Here is a 22,486-nt window from a genome sequence, read left to right as displayed (position 1 = left end):
CAACCTCCAACTCCTGGGCTCAAGCGAGTCTCCTGCCTCCGCCTTCCAAGTAGCTGGGACCACAGGCGCCCGCCACAACGCCTGGCTGTTTTTTGGTTGCAGCCATCATTGTTGTTTGGTGGGTCCGGGCTGGGGATTCGAACCCACCACCTTAGGTGTACATGGCTGGTGCCTTAGCCGGTTGAGCTATAGGTGCCGAGCCTGTATTTATTCTTGATAACTCATTATTTCTGTTATTTTAGAAAAATTATCTTTTAAAAATGTGACTTATTGGGCAGCGCCTGTTGCTCAGTGGGTAAGGTGCTGGCCATGTACACTGAGGCTGGTGGGTTTGAACCCTGCCCAGGCCTGCTAAACAACAATGACAACTACAACAAAAAATAGCTGAACATTATGGTAGGCACCTATAATCTCAGCTACTTGGGGGGCTTAGGCAAGAGAATTACTTGCACCCAAGAGTTTGAGTTGCTGTGAGCTGTGATGCTACAGCACTCTACCAGGGGTGACATAAGAAAACTCTGTCTCAAACAAAACAAAACAAAACAAAATAATGTCATATGCTTTTGTTAATTTGCTCTTCATGAACAGTTACATCTTATGAAATCTTTTCTTGGCCCCATAGATGTCTTGAGTTCTGCTAGTTCAGTAGAATTAAGTACTCCTCTGTGGTCCCTTAATACTCTGCATATAAGTACCTGTCTCATAGCCCCCACAGACTTTTTTTTTAAGTCCCCAGAAGCCAGGACTCATGTCTGCGCCAACCAGTATCCTAGATCCACAGGGCCCACGGACTTCTTTTTTGTACTTATTAGATTTATTATTTACATGTCTGATGCTTACTATCAGACTGGGAAAGGACTTTGTCTTGTGGCTTTATATATATAATCATTATGTGATACTGGAGATCTGTTTTAATGGTTACAACATCATTTTTCCCCCAGAAAAGCCCATTTATACTTGAAGATGTGATACTTCTAAGGTAGTTATGTTTTGTTACTTTTTAAGTTAATTAGTCAGTAAAGTGCCAGACTGGCCTGCTTAAGAGCAAATGTGAAATGAGAAAAGAGTGATGTTGGTATTAACCAGTTTTCTGCTCACTTGACAGGTATGGGATTATGAGACTGGAGATTTTGAACGAACTCTTAAGGGGCATACAGACTCTGTACAGGACATTTCATTTGATCATAGCGGCAAGCTTCTGGCTTCCTGTTCTGCAGATATGACCATAAAACTATGGGATTTTCAGGGCTTTGAATGCATCAGGACCATGCATGGTAAGGAGCAGATTATAGTACTTTAATAGAGATTTCTGATATGGCACTTTAGAGAAAATATTGTTTTTTAATAGCATGCACATTGCTTTTATTTAGATTTTAATTGTCTCTATCTGTGGAGGGTCATATGATGTAGGTAATAAATGGATCAGTCATGGTAATTGAGATTTGTTACTGTTAACAAGATTTAAGTGGTGCCCAGTAGTTTTTTTTTTTTTTAAGCAGGGCATTGTGGGAGGGGCCTATAGTCTCAGCTGTTTGGGCGGCTGAGGCAAGAGAATCACTTAAGCCCAAGAGTTAGAGGTTGCTGTGACTCTATGGCACCCTACCAAGAGCAACATAGCGAGACTCTGAGTGAAGAAAAAAAAAAGTATTTTTTGATAAGAAAAACTGCCAAGTCATTTATCAGTCTTTGAGAAAAAGGGAAAATGAAGTTATTAGTTTTGTTTTGTTTTGTTTTGTTTTATTTTAGAGACAGTCTCATTTTGTTGCCCTGGGTAGAGTGCTGTGGCATCACAGCTCACAGTAACCTCCAGCTCTTGGGCTTAGGCAATTCTTTTACCGCAGCCTCCTGAGTAGCTGGGACTATAGACGCCTGCCACAATGCTCAGGTATTTTTTGTTGCAGTTTGGCTAGGGCAGGGTTCGAACCTGTCAACCTCCGTGTATGGGGCTGGTGCCCTACTCACTGAGCCACAGGTGCCGCCCTACTTGGTTATTAACTCCTACCCCCATCCCAGTTGAAGACAAGACAGAGATCAGGTAAAGTGAAAGCTGGAATCTATATTCCTTTGATCACTTTTAAATGTTCACGTATGCTGTACTTTCATTGTTAAGTTGTTTTCCAGATCTTACTGTGACAACTGTTTTCTGAAGCATTGTGATTTTGTGGCAAAAGAATTTTGGAATCGGGGGCATCTATGCCTGAGTGATTAGGGCACTGGCCAAATGCTCTGGGGCTGGTGGGTTCAAACCTATCCTGGGCCTGCTAAATAAACAAACAAAACAAAAAATTACCTGAGTGTTGTGGTGGGCGTCTATAGTCCCAGCTACTAGGGAGGCTGAGGCAAGAGAATTGCTTGAGTCCAAGAGTTTGAGGTTCCTCTGAGCTGTGATCCCATGGCACTCTATCAAGGGCAACAAAATAAAAATGTCTAGATTAAAAAATAAAGAATTTGGGAATCAAATTATCTGGGTTCAGACTGCTATTTGTTTAATTATGGCATTAGGAAATTTAGGAACCTCTTTTATGTGTAAAATAGAAGTAATAATACATAAATCATAGAATTGTCATATGGATAAAATGGAATCATACAATTAAATCATCTTGTTATAGTATCTAGGACATAGAAGGTGATCACTAAATAGGGATTTTTGATGTTTGTCTGAACATGGTGAAATTTGAATGTTGAGATTTTGTACAAGAAACATATACTAGGTGGGGTGCAATGGCTCTTGCCTGTAATCCTAGCACTCTGGGACGCTTAAGTGGATGGAATGCCTGAGCTCATGAGTTCAAGACCAGCCTGAGCCCGAACAAGTCCTAGTCTCTTAAAAAAAAAAAAAAAAAGCCAGGCCTTGTGGTGGGCACCTGTAGTCCCAGCTTCTTGGGAGGCTAGACAAGAGAGGCTTGCTACTTGGGAGGCTTAAGCCCAAGAGTTCGAGCTGTGATGCCATAGCACTCTACCAGGGCAACAAAGTGAGGCTCTGTCTCAAAGAAATCAAAAAGAAAGAAAGAAACATGTACTGTCTTAGTAATAAAAAATGTTTTAAAATATATTATCTAGGCTTGGTGTCTATAGCTCAACGGCTAGGGCGCCAGCTACATACACCAGAGCTGATGGGTTTAAATCCAGCCTAGGCCCGCCAAACAACAATGATGACTGCAACCAAAAAAAAAGGAAAATAGCCAGGTGTTGTGGTAGGCACCTGTAGTCCCAGTTACTTGGGAGGCTGAAGCCAGAGAATTGCTTAAGCTCAAAGAGTTTGAGGTTGCTGTGAGCTGTGATGCTATAGCACTCTACCGAGGGCAACAGCTTGAGACTCTGTCTCAAAAAAAAAAAAAAATAGATTATCTAGTTGATGTTAGCATAGGAGTAAGCTATGTGATTACCTAGAAAGTGTAATTTGAAGGGTGTGATTTACCCCTAAAACTAAGTGCATTAGGGAAGAGTACTAAAGAAAGTAATTCTGTCAGCTATTTCATTTCTTTTTGTAAAAGTCTATTATATTTCTTTTAAGTTGCCTGTATTTTGTTGATCTAATTTATAAAAAGGGTTCATTGTAATCATTATATATTCTGTGAAATTATACCATATATGTATAAGGAATTTTTTTAAATTTTATTTTGTATTATTTTATTGAGACAGTCTCACTTTTTGGCCCTTGGGTAGGGTGCTGTGGCATCACAGCTCACAGCAACCTCCAACTCTTGGGCTTAAGTAATTCTCTTGCCTCAGCCTCCCAAGTAGGTGGGACTACAGGTGCCTACTACAACACCCAGCTTATTTTTTTTTTTTTGTAGAGACAGGATCTCACTCTGGCTGAGACTGGTCTCAAACCTCTGATCTCAGGGCAGTCTACTGCCTTGGCCTCCCAGAGTGCTAGGAGTACAGGCATGAGCCACCATGCCCAGCCTATAAGGACTTTTGTGGCCTTATCCACAAAGAATAGCTAATAGGGAATGTTGGTAATGTATATGGAATGATGATCTTTTTACCCCTATGATAAAAAAGATTATTCTCAACCACTATTAAATGGAAAACTAAATCCCCATTTTTCTTTCTTTCTTTCTTTTTTGTTTTTAATGTAGGGACAGAGGGCTGGGGTCGCCTGTGGCTCAAGTGGCTAAGGCACCAACCACATAAACCTAAGGTGGTAAGTTTGAATCCATCCCTGGCCCGCCAAAACAACGACGGCTGCAACCAAAAAATAGCCGGGCGTTGTAGCTGGCACCTGTGGTCCCAGCTACTTGGGAGGCAGAGGCAGGAGACTCACTTGAGCCCAGGAGTTGGAGGTTGCTATGAGCTTTGATGCTACAGCATTCTACCCAGGGAGACAGCTTGAGGCTCTGTCTCAAAAAAAAAAAAAAAGTAGATACAGAGCCTCACTTTATTGCCCTCGGTAGAGTGCCATGGCATCACACAGTTCACAGCAACCTCCAACTCTTGGGCTTAAGTGATTCTCTTGCCTCAGCCTCCCAAGTAGCTGGGACTATAAGTGTCTGCCACAACCCTGGTTATTTTTTTGTGGCAGTTTGGCTGGGGTCGAATTTGAACCCACCACCTTCGGTATATGGGGCCAGTGCCCTACCCACTGAGCCACAGGCACAACCCAAATCCCCATTTTTCTTATCTGTTCTATATCATAAGAAATTTTGTGTTTTCCTAGTCTTCATATGTAAACATTCAGACTCAGTGAAGTATATGAATATGTTCAAATACTAATAATAATTCTGATGCCTTGTGATTCAAAAACAACTGTACAGATTGAAGTTTAATCATAAGTAAAGCTAGGTGTTTATTTCTTTTTTCTTTGTGGTTTTTTTTTTAGAGACAGAGTTTCACATTATCACCCTTGATAGAGTGCTGTGGTGTCACAGCTTACAGCAACCTTCAACTCCTGGGCTTAGGCCTTGCCTCAGCCTCTCAAGTATCTGGGACTACAGGTGCTTGCCACAACACCTGACTGTTTCTTTGTTGCAGTTTGGCCAGGGCTGGGTTCAAACCCACCACCTTCAGTATATGGGGCCGGCGCCCTACCCATTGTGCCACAGGCGCTGCCCATGTTTATTTCTTTATAGATTATTATTTTTTTTAAGACAGTTTCAAGCTGTCACTCTGGGTAGAGTGCTGTGGCGTCATAGCTCACAGCAACCGCAAATTCTTGGGCTTAAGCGATTCTCTTGCCTCAGCCTCCCAAGTAGCTGAGACAACAGGGACCGGCCACAAGGCCCGGCTACTTTTTATTGCAGTTGTCGTTGTTTGTTTAGCTCACTCAGGCTGGGGTCAACTCCGCCACCCTCAGAGTATATGGCTGGCTCCATAACCACTTTGCTAAGGGCACTGAGTGAGCCAAGTTATTAACTTTATTGTGTAAATCCAGGTTTCTAACCAAGTTTTCATAAAACCCAGTATATTTAGAACTTCTGTGGTATTTAAAATCCTATGGTAAACTGAGGTTTAATTGTTCTTGGTGGTATTTCACTTAATTTATTGCTGTGTTTGTGTGTTTTAGGCCATGACCACAATGTTTCTTCAGTAGCCATCATGCCCAATGGAGATCATATAGTGTCTGCCTCAAGGGATAAAACTATAAAAATGTGGGAAGTGCAGACTGGGTAAGTAGGTTTAGTTGAAAAGGTATCAGCTAAAGACATATTAAAAAACAATTGTGTTCTGAGTGTTTTAATAATTTTGGCTTTAACCCAGAATGATAAGCATAACAGTTGTGTTACATTCTTAAAAACTAAGTTTGATCTCTAAATGTCTTCCCAAAAAGGAACACAGAGACATTATAAGAGATCCTCTGTGCTTGAGAGCCATTTCTGTGTAAGGGCTCATTTTCTCTGTGATCAGGTGATCTCTCTGTGAGTTTATATTTACATTTGTGGACAACCCACTTGGGACTCCCTCCACTGTGCCAGAGGCTTTCCTGTTTCCTTTTTTCTCAGTAAATTCTCTTGCTTTTGCTTACTTATGGTCCATGAATTCATTCTTCGATTGCCGAGACCAAGGACCTGGCAGGAAAATTCTGGTATCAATTCTAAATTTCCTAGAAAAAAATATAAATAAATCAACATTTTGTGCTGTTGTGTCCTTTAGGATCAATTTGATTGTGTTTAGAATTATACCTGATTGTTGTAATAAAACTTTAACCTTTATCATAAGATAAAAAGGAAGCTTAAAAAAATGCAAAAAAAACCCCAAAAGAACCTTAACCTACTGGTTTTATCAGGTTAATAGAGTGTAGCTTTTCCTCATCATGGCTAGAAATACATTTGTTAGATTTATTTATGTTTAGCTGCAAAAGACTTTATTTCTTAAATATATCTTACCTTCTAGATGTGTTGATTTGATTAGTTTTTTTTTTTTTTTTTTAAATAGCGTCTTCACTTTGTCGCCTTTGGTAGAGTGCCATGGCGTCACAGCAACCTCCAGCTCTTGGGCTTAAGTAATTCTCTTGCCTCAGCTTCCCAAATAGCTGGGACTACAGGCGCCCACCACAACGCCTGGCTATTTTTGTTGTTGTTGAAGTTTGGTCAGGGCCGGTTTCGAACCCACCACCCTCGGGATATGGGGCTGGCGTCCTACTCACTGAGCCACGGATACCACCCTGATTTGATAGATTTTTTTTTTTTTTTTTTTTTTTTTTTGAGACAGTGCCTCAAGCTGTCCCCCTGGGTAGAGTGCCGTGGCATCACAGCTCACAGCAACCTCCAACTCCTGGGCTCAAGCGAGTCTCCTGCCTCCGCCTCCCAAGTAGCTGGGACCACAGGCGCCCGCCACAGTGCCCGGCTATTTTTTGGTTGCAGCCATCATTGTTGTTTTGGCGGGTCCGGGCTGGGGATTCGAACCCGCCACCTTAGGTGTACGTGGCTGGCGCCTTAGCCGGTTGAGCTATAGGCACCGAGCCGATTTGATAGATTCTTAATCATATTTCTGTCAACTGATTTTAACTGATATTTGATTTTCTGGCCTGTCACCTATACCCATATTTTATGAACCTGGATGGTGCGTTAGTTTTGTTGATTTTTTTACATCTGATTTCATCCCAGTGCATAACTACTTTTGTATTCATTTCTCGGAAGTGTCTTGTTAATTGTCATTCACAACATACATTATTACATATATTGACAGCTATTGTGTGAAGACATTCACAGGACACAGAGAATGGGTACGTATGGTACGCCCAAACCAGGATGGCACTCTGATAGCCAGCTGTTCCAATGACCAGACTGTGCGTGTATGGGTCGTAGCAACAAAGGAATGTAAGGCTGAGCTCCGAGAACATGAACATGTGGTAGAATGCATTTCCTGGGCTCCAGAAAGCTCATATTCTTCCATCTCTGAAGCAACAGGATCTGAGGTACTGTGTGATTTTTGTGTCATATCATGATTTTATTGCTAACACAGTAGAATTTCAACAGTTGACCACCTACCTACATTGACCCACTGCCTTAAGTTGACCTAGTTTTCATAGATGGGTCATGCATCACATGCACCTATTGGTACAGTAAGGCCTAGTTTTCTTTCTGTTGAGCCTTTTGTTATAGTCCCTTGGGTAATCAACTTGCAGAGGTTCTACTGTATCTTAAAACCTTAGATAAATTTTCTGGTTCTCATTATTGCCAGCCAACCCCTGATTTGATGTATAGTGAGGATTCTCCTGAAGAGTAAAAGTAGTCAATTAAATTTATCAGAGATGCAGTTGTTACAAGAGTATACCAATGTAAAATCAAACTTGCAGGAGAGGTTAAGGTTATCCTTTAGAAAAATATCCTTAGTTAACAAGCTAATTATGTATTTATAAATTTATGGCAAAATAGAGTTCAGTATTCAAATATTTGCTTTAAATGAATTTTCATGTGGAGGTCAGTGATACTCTTGATCATTCAAAAATACTAGCTGAGTTTTGAATTTTGATATGTTTCTTCATGATTCTTAATATGTGTTCTTTGTGATTTCAGTCTTTATGATGATATTCACCTTAAAAACAAATATAAAAACAAATACCTAGCCAGGCATGGTAGTGGGCCTGTAGTCCCAGCTACTCAGGAGGTTGAAGCAAAAGGATCACTTGATTCCAAGAATTTAAGTCCTGCCAGAGAGCAACAAAGTACAACTCAGTCTCTCAGAAATGAAGGAGAATGTTATTTCTGTGAATGGGATTAAAAGTGACCACATTTCATTTTATAGAAGCATTCCTATCATGGTTTTTAAAAAATTTGTGTGTGTGTGTGTATGTATATATATATATAATGTATATATATTAAAACATGTTTTTGTTTTGAGTCAAGAATCTCACTTTGTCACCCTCAGTAACATGTTATGGTGTAATAGTTCACAGCAACCTCAAACTCTTGGGCTCAAGAGATCCTCTTCCCTCAGCCTTCTGAGTAGCTGGAAAAACAATGCCTAGCTAGTTTTTCTTTCTCTTCTTTTCTTAGTAGAGATGTGGGCTTGCTCTTGCTCAGGCTTATCTTGAACTCTGGAGTTAAGCAATACCACCCATTTTGGACTCCTACTAGAATGCTAGGATTACAGGCTTGAGTGCCAGACCTTTTAAACTATATTTTCATAAACAAAGGAAGAAACTGCCCTGTGTATCCAATCTAAATTGTTTTTCTAATTGAACCTTCTCTTGTGATCTTCTTACTTTGGTTGGCCCATTGCAATTTCAAATTATTTTTACTGCCCTCTAGTGGTTGTTACTTACCATATGTCATAAATTTGTGGCTGTACTTTATAAAACCTGAATTAAATAGTTATTTTTTAATTATATAGTTTTAAAATCCATCTTGGTTGCAGAAGTCTTGAGTAGATTGATCATGCACTGATATTATAGAGACTGAATAACCTAAGTGATGTTTATTTGTTTGTTTGTTTGTTTGGACACAGTGTCTCACTTTGTTGACCTTGGTAGAGTGTCATGGTGTCATAGCTCACTGCAACCTCAAACTCTTGGGCTAAAGCGATTCTCTTGCCTCAGCCTCCCCAGTATCTGGGACTACAGACACCTGCCACAACACTAGGCTATTTTTTAGAGATGAGGTCTCTGGCTCAGGCTGGTCTCAAACCCAGGAACTAAGGCGATCCACCTGCCTCTGCCTCCCAAGTGCTGGGATTACAGATGTAAGCCACCACACCCAGCCCTATGTGAAGATTTTTTATTCTTTTATTTTCTGGTTTCTTCCTGTGTAGCCTAGGTATGGTATCAAAAGACTTACATATTTGGCCAGATGTGGTGGCTCATGCCTGTAATCCTAGCATTCTGGGAGGCTAACGAAGATGGATTGCTTGAGCCCACAAGTTTGAAACCAGCCTGAGCAAAAAGTGAAACCCCAGCCTGAGTAACAAAGTAAAAGTGTACTAAAAATAGAAAAACTGCCCAAGAGTTGGAGGTTGCTCTGATACCACGGCACTCTACCTAGGGTGACAGCTTGAAACTCTGTCTCAAAAAAAAAGATTTATATATTTATGTTTATTGATTTTAAAACATTGTGTTTTTATAAGTTGGAAATACAAATCATTACGAGATAGAAGCAATTTAAAATCCACCTAAATTCTTGTATGGGAAACTTAATTTTTTGTCTTTTGTAGACTAAAAAAAGTGGCAAGCCTGGGCCATTCTTGCTGTCCGGATCCAGAGACAAGACTATTAAGATGTGGGATGTCAGTACTGGCATGTGCCTTATGACCCTTGTAAGTTTGTGTAATCTCACTGCTTCTTTTGCATCTTCACGTCATTTATACCTTTTTGGATTGGGTACTTTGTGATATCTTACTAAATATTCTGAATTACCCTAACCTTTGAGATACTTCATAAAGGTGCTTTTCTTTAAATTTTTATAATTCCATTGTTAGAGTGATATGAAACTTCTATAGAATGTTGTATATAAAGACTCTGCATAGCCAGTCTGTGTTAACAAGGAGCTACTAGCTTACTGTCGCCTTTAAAACTGTATTGTTTACTACAGAGAAGAAACTGTTCTTACATACTCATTTTTGAAGATGTTTGTTTCTTTCTTTTGGAATTTCACCATCATCTCTTTGTTCAGGTGGTCTGATTATTCAGTTTATTTTAACCTTATGAAATTTATGTTGCTAGCTTTCTGGTTTGGAAATTCTTCATTTTAGGAGCATCTAGATTGCTATATAAGGATATATAAATATTAGTAAGGGATTGTGGGACATTCTTGTGTGCCTAAAAGAGTTCTAAGGGATGGGGTGGCACCTGTGGCTCAGTGGGTAGGACGCCAGTCCCATATACCAAGGGTGGCAGGCGCCTGTAGTCCCAGCTACTCGAGAAGCTGAGGCAAGAGAATCACAAGCGCAAGAGTTGTGGAGGTTGCTATGAGCTGTGATGCCACGGCACTCTACTGAGGGTGACACAGTGAGACTCTGTCTCAAAAAAAAAAAAAAAAAAGAGTTCTAAGGGGTAGGTGGATAATTAGTAGCAGTTTTTATAATTTGGCATCTGTGATTAGAACACTTTAGGTACTAACTGTACTTTAAGGGATTGAGTTTCCCTATGGAGTATGACAGACATGTGGAAATATCATCAATAATTGATTAAAGAATTAATCTCTCCTAGTACTGGTATTCTGAGCTGAGTTCAGTTATAGTATGTTGCTGTTAGAAAAGATGATTTACATTAAAAAATCAAAAAATGTTGGGCAGTGCCTGTGGCTCAGCGAGTAGGGCGCCGGCCCCATATACCAACGGTGGTAAGGTTCAAACCTGGCCCCGGCCAAACTGCAATAAAAAAAATAAAAATAGCCAGGCGTTGTGGCAGGTGCCTGTAGTCCCAGCTGCTCGGGAGGCTGAGGCAAGAGAATCGCTTAAGCCCAGGAGCTGGAGGTTGCTGTGAGCTGTGATGTTATGGCACTCTACTGAGGGCAATAAAAGGAAGCTCTGTCTCTTAAAAAAAAAAAAATCAAAAAGTGGCTCGGCACCGGAGCTCAGTGGCTAGGGCACCAGGCATACACCAGAGCTGGCAGGTTCGAACCCAGCCCAGGTGTTGTGGCAGATGCCTGTAGTCTTAACTACTCGGGAGGCTAAGGAAAGAGAATAGCTTAAGCCCAAGAGTTGGAGATTGCTTTGAGCTGTGAGGCCATGGCACTCTACTGAGGGCAACATAATAAGACTGTCTCCAAAAAAAAAAAAAAAAAGTCATAAAGTTTGTTTTCCCCTTCTGTAACAGCACAGGTCCCATGAGTTTCCCCAGGAAATTTTTCAGCTGAAGTGGGTACTTTTTTTCTGCTTTATTTTGGTGTGATCACAAGAAATGTGATTTAACTTTTTCTTGAGGCTTTACTGCCTCAAGATAGATGGCAGTATTTTAAACAAAGGAAAAGGTAGTGTAAATCAAGGAAAAGATATGTTGCTTTATTATGCCCCTTCATTAAAATAGCTTTTTATTGTTCTTTTTACAAAAGCAATGTAGTCATTGCCTTTGCACGAAAATTTAGATATATATGGAAAAGCTAAAAGAACACTCCAGGGCAGCGCTTGATCTCCAGTGATGTTCTATATCTGCACTGCCTAGCATGGTAGCTACTAGCCACATGTGGCTGTTGAGCTCTTGAAATGCTGAGACTGAAGAACATGTTAATCTGTGTTTAATGTTATTTATTTATTTATTTATTCATTTATTTTTGAGACAAGAGTCTCAAGCTGTCGCCCTGGGTAGAGTGTCATGGTGTCACAGCTCACAGCAACCTCCAACTCCTGACTTAAGCAATTCTCCTACCTCAGTCTCCCAAGTAGTTGGGATTACAAGTGCCCGCCACAGTGCCCAGCTATTTTTTGGTTGTAGTTGTCGCTGTTGGGCAGGCCCAGGTTGGATTCAAACCCTCCAGCTCTGGTGTATGTGGCTGGTGCCTGTAGCACAGTGGTTATGGCACCAGCCACATACACCAAGGGTGGTGGGTTTGAACCTAGCTCCGGCCAGCTAAAAACAACAATGACAACTGCAACAAAAAATAGCCAGGCATTGTGGCAGGCACTGGTAGTCCCAGCTGCTTGGAAGGCTGAGGCCAGAGTATTGCTTAAACCCAAGAGTCTGAAGTTGCTATGAGCTGTGACACCATGGCACTCTACCAAGGGTGACATAGGGCAGTGCCTGTGACTCAAAGGAGTAGGGCGCTGGCCCCATACACCGGAGGTGGTGGGTTCCAACCTGGCTCTGGTCAAAAACTGCAAAAAAAAATTAATAATAACAATAAAATAAATGATACAACATATACATTGTTTTGTAGCAAACTTTTGTCAAATAAATCTCTGGGCATACCTTAAGGATAAATTACAAGTTCCAGAGCTCTAGGACAGTGTCTGTATAAATGGTTGGATAGATAATATAGTGAATGCCTGTATATCCTTCACTCAGTCACCAGTTGTTAATTCCTGTACGTGTATGTACATTTTGTGGAACCATTTGAGAGATCTTTGTAAATAGCTGTGACACATTAGCTCCTATTGCCTAAGAATACCACAGTGAAATTAATCTCACTCAAGACCGTCAACATTTATTCAATGCCATATTCATGTTTCTCAGTCTCCCAATTATCTTAATGTTCTTTATACCTTCTTTTTAAGCTCTTAGTTGTGATGTCTTCTTAGTTTTCTTTAATTTTTTTTTTTTTTAAGAGAGAGTCTCACTTTATCACCCTCAGTAGAGTGCTGTGGCTTCACAGCTCACAGCAACCTCCAGCCTTTGGGCTTAGGCAATTCTCTTGCTTCAGCCTCCCAAGTAGCTGGGACTACAGGCACCCGCCACAATGCCCTATAATTTGTTGCAGTTTGGCCAGGCCAGGTTTGAACCCACCACCCTCCTTATATGGGGTAGGCGCCCTACCCACTGAGCCACAGGCACTGCCCATCTTCTTAGTTATTTGTTTCCTTAATTCTAGAAGAGTTCCCTGGACTTCCTATTTCTTATTTTGTCTTTTGATGAGTTTGGTGTATATAGTTTTAATGTAATGATGTATTATTTCATAGATGCTATTTAACATTTTTTCCCTTTTACTAAGTCAAATACCTTTTTATTTTTAAGGTGGGTCATGATAACTGGGTACGTGGAGTTCTGTTTCATTCTGGTGGGAAGTTTATTTTGAGTTGTGCTGATGACAAGACCCTACGTGTATGGGATTATAAGAACAAGCGATGCATGAAGACCCTCAATGCGCATGAACACTTTGTTACCTCCTTGGGTATGTACAAGTTATATGGTTTCTGAACATTAGATTTTGGAGTGCCAGAGAGAACAAAGTTTTACACAACGAAGTGGACTTTGCCAGGTAAGAAGACCGTATGCTTTCAGGGCAGAATAGAGAAGGCAGGCTAAAATTTTGTGAATTCGTACTATTTGTTTAAATTTTTCCTTTCCTTAATTCTCTTTCTTCATTTTTTTTTTTGAGATAGAGTCTCACTAGCCGGGCGCTGTGGCGGGCGCCTGTGGTCCCAGCTACTTGGGAGGCAGAGGCAGGAGACTCACTTGAGCCCAGGAGTTGGAGGTTGCTGTGAGCTATAATGCCACAGCACTCTACCCAGGGGGACAGCTTGAGGCTCTGTCTCAAAAAAAAAAAAAAAAAAAAAGAGATAGAGTCTCACTATGTTGCCCTCAATAGAGTGCTGTGGCGTCACAGCTCACAGCAATTACTCTTGGGCTTAAGCGATTCTCTTTCCTCAGCCTCCCAAGTAGCTGGGACTACAGGTGCCCGCCACAACGCCCAGCTATTTTTTGGTTACAGTTGTCATTGCTGCTTAGCAGGCCTGGGCCAGGTTCGAGTCCACCAGCCTCGTATGTAGCCAGCGCCCTAGTCACTGAACTAGTGGTGCTGAGCCCCTTAACTCTCTGTCATTAGCCTTATAATAAAAAAAATACTTTATCCATTGCACACCATTGGTTTTGGAAACTAAAATTGTGAAGAGTATGCTTATTCTGATAGGTAATTTTTCCTATCTACTAGTTTGTAAGTTTCTCACAAGAAATCTCACTCAACCTTTCCATCTGACACATATATACTATCATGTAGTAGAACTCAGAGAATTGTATTTAAGTTCAGTAAACATCCTGGGAATCATCTGGACTTGATTCTAGAATTGAAGATCGTGAATATAGTAAAATATAATATACTAATTAATATCTTCCTCACAGGATTGTTAGGGGATCAATCAAGCATGAATATAAAGCATTTGTACTCTGCCTGGAACATCGTGTTTAATAACTGGATATGCTGAGATTATCATTCTTCTTGTTAGATTTGAGCCCCATTTGGGATGGGAGAAATGGGAGTGTAGACCTTTTTACTCAGGTGTTAACTTAGGATTTAATCATTATATCTCAGCTTCCCTAACCCAGTTGGTAAACTAGATATCTTCTAGGGTTGTGGGTATATTAGAGAAATAAGGATATTCCTGGTTCTTGAACTTGGTTATTTTGTGGCTCAGTATGATTTTAAAATAAGACTTTTTATTTTCTTTCAGATTTCCACAAGACGGCACCCTATGTGGTTACTGGCAGTGTAGATCAAACAGTAAAGGTGTGGGAGTGCCGTTGATTGAGTCTCATTTGGCCCCTCCTTCCTTTTTCCTCTGGATGCACTCTGATGATACCATGGTTACCCCATTGAGCTCTGTTTAAATAAATATTGTCCTTTCATGTAAATTATTCTGGATGTAGATTGAGCTTATTAAATGTTACACACAAAGTATTCATGCATGGTGAATCCAAATTGTATACTGTAAATTTACATACGTTGTCTAGAAGTACCATAGGGTTTAAAAACTTGGGCTGGCATTGGTCACACCAGGCCTAAGAAGGCAGAAGTTGAAAAAAGTGAACTAGGGCACTAAACTGAATAGTTGACAGTGTCATTTTATGTTGGATTATTAATTCCTGTTTTTCTTTCTGCTATCTGTTGGTGCCTGACTTGATGGCCTCATTTGGGGGAAAGTGGTGGTTATTAGGGCTTTTTCTGAAATGTGTATCTATGTAACATCACTTAAGTGTGCTTAATAAATCTTTAAGGATGTTAGATAATAAGGCTACAATTCAAACTCTTCTGAACCATCTATGTAATTAATGGAGATTACACATTGGAATTTTTGTCATGACACATTTGCCAAATCAGTACGATTCATTTGTTTTGGCAGCCTATCAAGCAAAAGTTAGTGGTATATTTATGTAAGAAAATGACTGTAAATTTCAAATAAGAAAAATCTCAGCCGCTAATAGCAACTCATTTATTTCATTTGGGTTGTAACGCTTTGTAAACAGGTTAAAAAACACTGTCATACTCTTAGCTTCTATTTTCCACACTAGACATACTTCTAGTTGTATTCTCCATATTATTAGACTGTATAGTGATGTGACTTCCAAGTAGAATTTAATCTTCCCATTGAGTGTGTCATGGTACAAATCACTATTTGTTTTTGATGTTTTTTAGGGATGTGCAATGTGCATTACAATGACAGAAATACTGAAAAGGTTATGTTTGCCCATTTTAAAGGAGTGGGAGAAATACAACAGTTTGTTTTTCAACATGAATCTGATACTGATTTGAACTGTGTTTTACTTAAAAGTTTATAAAATGACAGGGTTTAATGGAGCGTGCATAAAAAAATGTACTGTGTTTTCACTTTTGGTTTATATATAAATGTTTATAAGTATATGGGCCTATCTATAAGTGGATAAGTCTGTATGTGTATATCACACACATCAACCTCCATGTCCTTGGTCCTAGGGTTCTGAAGAAGTGCTAAAACAGACAAGTAGAATAAATCTCACTGTGGAATGCCATGCTTTAGATACAAACCCTTTTTGATTGTAATTCTGAAAACTAAGTTCTGACTCTGTGGAGATTTTTTCCAGCTGAAGGAAAATTTCTTTTGTTATTTTCCCCTCTAATTTGGCCATTCAGCATTTTACACATCCCAGATATATTGTATATTTTAATCCAAAGTTATTACAAGTAGGTAAAAGAATTTTTATCCATGACTTTTGGAACACTGTTCATTCATTCCATTGTCAATTATTAATAATTCCATTCCTTAGCTAACCAACTTTTTTTTTTAAAGAAAGTCGTTTGAAAAGTTAACAGAAAATGAAATAACAGTGACAGTTTAACAAAGAAATTTATTGTGAATTTCATTTTATTCATTTGTGTAATATGTGATTTTTTTTAAATATCCCTTTTAGTATTTAATGGAAATTTGGTTACTGAAAAAGACAAAGGGTGAGAGTTAACGTCCTGTAGATACACACACAGAGACTAGGCCATATATTAACTAGAAGCAGCTGTATGTCTAGCTTGTGTCTTTTCGTTTGTTTGCTTATTTGTTTTTAATAATTCCTGAGAGAGGTCTCTGGAAGGGAAAGTGTTTTTGAAAGCTCACAGCTATATTTTGAGGACAAAAATTACATCTTAAGCTAATTCCTTAAATACAGTAGATTAACATTCAGGACAATATTGCCTCACAACCCTGCTTACATTGAGAAGTCTTTTTTTCCCCTTCCGAGTGAATTTTTTTTTTACAAAAACTATGGAAAATATCTTTGTTCTTGTTTGCTGCTATATCCTGTCCTATTTTGAGAAATATAAATACATAGAAATGGTGCATCTTAACATTCGTTTGTACATGTATAAATGTCTTGTATTTTAATTCCTTTTTAGCATGAATTGTTTAAGGGTAAGCCACAACATCTAGAAATCACTCATAAATATGAACAATAAAGGAAAAATGGTACCAATGTAGGAGGAAACGATTTCTTCCCCTGCAGCATACAGTGACTTTCACTGACAAAGGAGGAGAAACAATTACTCTGAACAAAGTTATCCTTACTTGGGAGATTGCCACAGCCTGCTGCTTAGTCGAGTTACCAGATATCCTCCATTAAGAAGCAGCGAACATTGAATCTCAGGGATGGTCCACAACTGGATCCAAATGTAATGAGCCCTGTTTGAATAATGAAGGGGGGTGGGGGAGAGCAATCCATCTACAATCTGGAATCAGATTTGCAAAGGTTTCCTGCACTGTTGTCTGACACTGCCCTGTTGATGCCCTTTCTCTGTGTTCTCTATTTTCTCTGTCTGCTGTCTAACCCCGTGCCTTGCCTGGGATAAGGACAATGATGGTTACTGGTTTGGATTGTAAGTAGAGGATTTTATTAATTGGTTTAGAAATTCACTGCTGCTTTGTCACTTTCTCAAGCAGATTGGCCACTTATTTAAGAAATAAAAAGCTGGTAGAGTTACATCCTCAGATAATTATTGACTTTGTGTGTGTGAGAACAGACATTCCAGTGCCACCCTAATATAATGTGCCCAAGAAATCCTGGCTGTGCTCCTTCAGAGTGCAAGCTATGGAAACTGTGGTGTAGACATCACTTGGAGACTAGTTGCTTGTTGACATGGCATCTTGCACTTTAGGAGACTAAGACCGTCCTGTTGTGTCTATTTGTGGTGTGACCAATGGTGTGCCCAGAGCACTACTCTAAAAATCACTAGTGTTAGCAAGTCGTCCGGGGCCAGGAGTGCTCGCTGTAGTCTTTGGAAGCTTTGGCTCCAGGTTCACCAAGCCCAGTCTCCTTACTGTCAGTGCCCTGCTCTCCTGTTTGCCTCTTTCTGTTTCTGTGTGAACTTCCCAGTAATATCACTCATTAAATAGTTTTTTTTAAGTTTATTTAAAGAAAAACTATTTAAAAGTAAAGGATATTTTGTTTGTTGACAGTGGTGGCTTGATAATCCTTAAGCAACTGAAGTTAAATTATTAAAGGAAAAGGCACTTAAAATGGTTACTCTTTCTGTCCAGCTGTATATAAGTCCAATGTGTTAATTGAGATGACGCAAAGAAGATTCTCCTGGTAGAGAAGCAACATGTACAAAATTGGTGGAGAAAAGGTTTTGGGGTTTTTTCCGGGGGTGGGGGGCAAGCTGGATTTACAAGTCACGACTGAACGGGCCTTTTTATCTTTCCACTACATCATGGAAGTAGCTGCTTTCTTGTCCTGCCTATCCTTCAGTATCCCTAAAGCTCATTCTGAAGATGTTAGAAACACACAAAATCTTCGCATTAGAAGTTGATCCTGACACTGACATGAAGGCAAGCATTGATTTCATATGAACATTGCAGAGGTGGTAATTGAGAAAACAGTTCCCCAGATTGCAAGAGTTAACTGAAGATATTGACACAATTTTAAAAAATCAGTAAAGGAATGTATATAATATTGCTCTTGTGTTTTACAGTAAGATTTGTTGCTCAGACTGTGTAAAACAAAATTTATTCATGTTTTCTGCATATTAAAAAATCTTATTGTACCAATTGGTAAACTATTAAATGCCTATAAAACTAGATGTGGTTTTTTTTTTTTTTTTTTTTTTGTCTTGTGTGCAGATGAAATCCTGCTAGGAAATGTGGCTGCATGAGGCACCAGTCATAGACTAAGACACAAATTGGTGGGAGGGCAGGTAGCAGAGCCTTGAGAGGAGGCTTTGGTTAGTGCCAGCCCTGGCCTTCCTGTCTCCCATTCCCCATTTGGAGGAAGGAGCCCACAGCGTGGGCTCTTGCTTGCTGCCCTTGCACAGAGCAGACTGGGAGACTGGCTTGGCAGCTACAGCCCTCCGGCACCCCATTTCATTCTGACACAGTGCCTATATAGCTCAAGCCTGGAATGGTGTGCAGCCCCCTTTGTGAAGAATCCACCTTCTTTTGGGTACAGAGTCCAGAGGTGAAGGGCCCCCTTTGTTCTTGAGTAAGCTGCTTATCCTGCTCACTGGTCTTGGATTCATGAAGATCCCTAATACTGTTTTCAGTTTTGTTTGAAACATACCAGAAGTATTCATCCCTGGCCCCAAGGCTCTGGGTGTGCCTTCCACCTGCTGGCAGTGTCTTGCATGTTCTGTGCAGGCTGCTGCTCAGCTAGTGTCCTCAGGGCACCTTGAGGTTCACAGGCTTCAGAGGACAGATGCTGTCATGCATAGGCTTTTTTCTTAGAGCCCAGTTTTCCTATCTCTTGTTGGGAGTAGCCTCCCCTAAAATGGGAAGCTGGGCCCAAAGCAGCAAAATAATTTGCCTGAAGTTAGTTTCCTGCATTTTGCAGCTTTTCCATTTCCTTGTAGGATTCCCCCCCACCCCCCACCCCTACCCCTAAGCTGACACCCGGGTGACCATTTTCCTGAGGGGGTAGAGTTCTAGCTTTAGTATCATCTGAAATGCTGTGTTCAAAAGTCTGTTAACTCAAGGCTGGATGTGTCACATGTCAAACCTCCTTCCCAGATTCATGTGGTACCTGTCTTTGACGCTGGGTGAGGGCCAAGAAGGTAGATGACATGGGGTTGGGTACACTGCGTCCCAGATGTGGGAGCTCTGTCCTGCTTAGCCTGGTGAACAACCGTTATTTTTTGAGATAAGATTCACACTATGTTGCCCTCAGTAGAATGTTGTGGTGTCAGCTCTCAGCACTCTCCAACACTTGGCTTAAGTGATTCTCTTGCCTCCCTCAGCCTCTCAAGTAGCTGGGACTACAGGCACAGGCCACTAGTGCAGGGTACAGGGTGGTGCCTGTGGCTCAAGTAGGGCGCAGGCCCCATATACCGGGAGTGGTAGGTTTTCAATCCCAACACTGGTCAAAATGTAAAAAAAAAAAAAACCCTGAAAACTAAGATTGTATCGTCTGCATCCACTTCCTGCCGTGTTAAATCAGAGTATTAAAGGAACTGCTGGATTTAATTTAACTGAAGAATTTGTATCCTGCACCTGAGACTAAGATATCTTGATAGGTCCAAAGTGTTTCCTCACCCTACCTTCAGGGTCTAAACTACTAAATCAAATCAGGGCACCTATAGAGAACATTGTGGCTTTCCACAAATGGAAAGTGAAATACTCCCATTGGCTGATTTTAAGATCTTGAGAACACAGATAAAAACCACACAGAATACAATTACCCTAAAAATATTCACTTCACATAGAATGATAAGCAAGTTGGAGTGATACAATTCTTGCTTATCCACCATATCCCCATTCCTAATGGTCATCCCAATAGGAGGTTAGGAGTGGGGCACAATGGGATCAGAAAGGGCTCAGGGGCTTGGTGCCAGCCACATATACCTAAGGTGGAGGGTTCGAATCCAGCCCGGGCCCGCCAAACAATCATGGCTGCAACCAAAAAATAGCCAGGCGTTGTGGCGGGCGCCTGTGGTCCCAGCTACTTGGGAGGCAGAGGCAGGAGACTCGCTTGAGCCCAGGAGTTGGAGGTTGCTGTGAGCTGTGATGCCACAACACTACCCAGGGGGACAGCTTGAGCTCTATCTCAAAAAAAAAAGAAAAAGAAAAGAAAGGGCTCAAGGATGGGATATGGGTCCTTTCCTTCATTATTAAAACAGCTGAAAAGTCTTAAAAAGTGTCAGGGGTGCCCGTAGCTTGGTGGGTAGTGCATGGTCACATACACTGAGGTTGGTGGGTTCAAACCTGGCCCAGGCCTGCTAAAACAACTACAACAAAAAAAGAAACAATAGCCAGGCATTGTGGCAGGCACCTGTGGTCCCACTTGAGAGGCTGAGGCAGAAGAATAGCTTAAGCCCAAGACTTTGAGGGTGCTGTGAGCTGTGACGCTACAGTACTCTACCCAGAGTGACAGCTTGACACTCAAAAGTTCTAAAGTGTTGAAATGTCCTCTTCTTACCCTGAAATAGCTAGTATGCCATACACATGCAGAACAAGTACACTTCAAGTCATAGCTTGCCCCTTAATTAGCTGCAATCCTCTTGGCACATGACCCCAACTTCATGTCAGCATAAGTTTTCCTGTCCATAACACACTTAAGTGCCCACCAGTGAGGCTGTGTGCGAATGGGTGTGCATATCGAGTGTTGGCAACACAGTAGTGTCATTCAAAGCATCAGGTCTCATCACTAGTCCCTCCACCTCCACTTCCACTCAGGAATGGCCATATGGAAAATCTAAGGCACAAACTCCATGTGTCAAGTAAAGGTGAAAGAGGAAAGAGCTTAAACCCCAGCTGTGGGGCTTAGGGACCAGTAACTTTTGCCCAAATTCATCTGGTAAGAAGTTGAATCACTTAGATCAGTGGTTCTCAAACTTGAGCCTGCCTCAGAGTCATCTGGAGGGCTTGTTAAAACAGATAATAAAGTAGGATCCAGGCCAGGCTTGGTGGCTCATGCCTGTCATCCTAGTGCTCTGGGAGGCAGAGGCGGGTGGATTGCTTGAACTCATGAATTCAAGACCAGCCTAAGCAAGAGTGACATCTCATCTCCACTAAAAGCAGAAAAATTGAGCCAAAAGGATCGCTTGAGCCCAAGAGTTGCAGGTTGTTATGAGTTATGATGACGCCGTGGCACTCTATGGGCAACAGCTTGAGACTCTTGTCACAAAAATAAATAAATAAAAATAAAGTAGGCTCCACCCCATTTCAGATTCAGTATGTCTAAGGTAAGGCCCTATAACTTGTTTTTCTTTTTCCCTTCAAGATCCTTAATACAATTTGTATTTCTAAAGCGTTCCCAGGTGCTGTTGAGAGGGGAACACCTGCGATTCTGACACGTCAGCAGTTGTGAACTGTGTCTGCATGAAAAGTCAGGTTGTTGGCTCAGCAGCTAGAGTGCCAGCCACATATACAAGAGCTGGTTCAAATCCAGCACAGGCCTGCCAAACAACCCTGACAACTACAACCAAAGGAAAAAAAAAGTTGTTCTTTCTGGGGGGCATTTGTTTTTGTTTTTGTTTTTGGAGACAAGACTCTCAATGTGTTGCCAGGAAGAGTGCCATGGATCATAGTTCACAGCAACCTCAAACTCTTGGGTTCAAACAATCCTCCTGCCTCAGCCTTCCGGGTAGCTGGGACTACAGGCACTTGCCACAATGCCCCGCTAATTTTTGTTATTTTTAGTAAAATTGGTGTCTTGCTCTTGCTCAGGTTGGTCTCAAACTCCTAAGCTCGAGTTAGCCTCCTGCCTTGGCCTCCCAGAGTGCTAGGATTATAAGCACAAGACATAGTACCTGGCCCACACAATGTTAAACTTTCTAAGATAATTAAAATTTTTTTTTCTTTTTTTGAAAGTCTCACTTTGACACCACCCCCAGTAGAGTGCTATGGTGTCACAGCTCACAGCAACCTCAAACTCTTAGGCTCAAGCAATACTCTTGCCTGAGCCTCCTGAGTAGCTGGGACTAAAGGTGCCCACCAAAACACCTGGCTATTTTTAGAAATGGGGGTCTCACTCTACCTAGCTCAGACTGGTCTAGAACAGAATTCTGAGCTCAGGCAATCCACCTGCCTCCAAATCCCAGAGTGCTGGGATTACAGGTATGAGCCACTTTGCCCAGCCTATTATTTATTTATTTATTTTTTTGAGACAGAGCCTCAAGCTGTCCCCCTGGGTATAGTGCCATGGCATTACAGCTCACAGCAACCTCCAACTCCTGAGCTCAAGCGAGTCTCCTGCCTCCACCTCCCAAGTAGCTGGGACCACAGG

At 41.1% G+C, this 22,486-nt stretch overlaps 1 protein-coding gene across 1 annotated transcript in view; it reads left to right on the top strand.

Annotated features, from left to right (window-relative positions):
- The window catches only part of PAFAH1B1 (platelet activating factor acetylhydrolase 1b regulatory subunit 1), a 94,321-nt gene extending 75,973 nt beyond the window's left edge, over window positions 1–18,348 (top strand). Inside the window, exons 6-11 of the mRNA XM_003799075.2 lie at window positions 1,106–1,274; window positions 5,510–5,612; window positions 7,132–7,360; window positions 9,595–9,696; window positions 13,049–13,205; window positions 14,482–18,348. Coding sequence (XP_003799123.1) covers window positions 1,106–1,274; window positions 5,510–5,612; window positions 7,132–7,360; window positions 9,595–9,696; window positions 13,049–13,205; window positions 14,482–14,555 — 834 coding nt within the window. The 3' untranslated portion in view covers window positions 14,556–18,348. The remainder of the gene's footprint in view (window positions 1–1,105; window positions 1,275–5,509; window positions 5,613–7,131; window positions 7,361–9,594; window positions 9,697–13,048; window positions 13,206–14,481) is intronic.
- Window positions 18,349–22,486: the final 4,138 nt, after the last annotated feature.

This window comes from Otolemur garnettii, unplaced genomic scaffold, assembly GCF_000181295.1.
Source record: "Otolemur garnettii isolate 467f Iridium unplaced genomic scaffold, OtoGar3 scaffold00145, whole genome shotgun sequence".
Classification (NCBI taxonomy): Eukaryota; Metazoa; Chordata; class Mammalia; order Primates; family Galagidae; genus Otolemur; species Otolemur garnettii.
The sequence above is the reverse complement of the archived record's forward strand: the minus strand, read 5'-3'. Positions and strand labels throughout refer to the sequence as shown.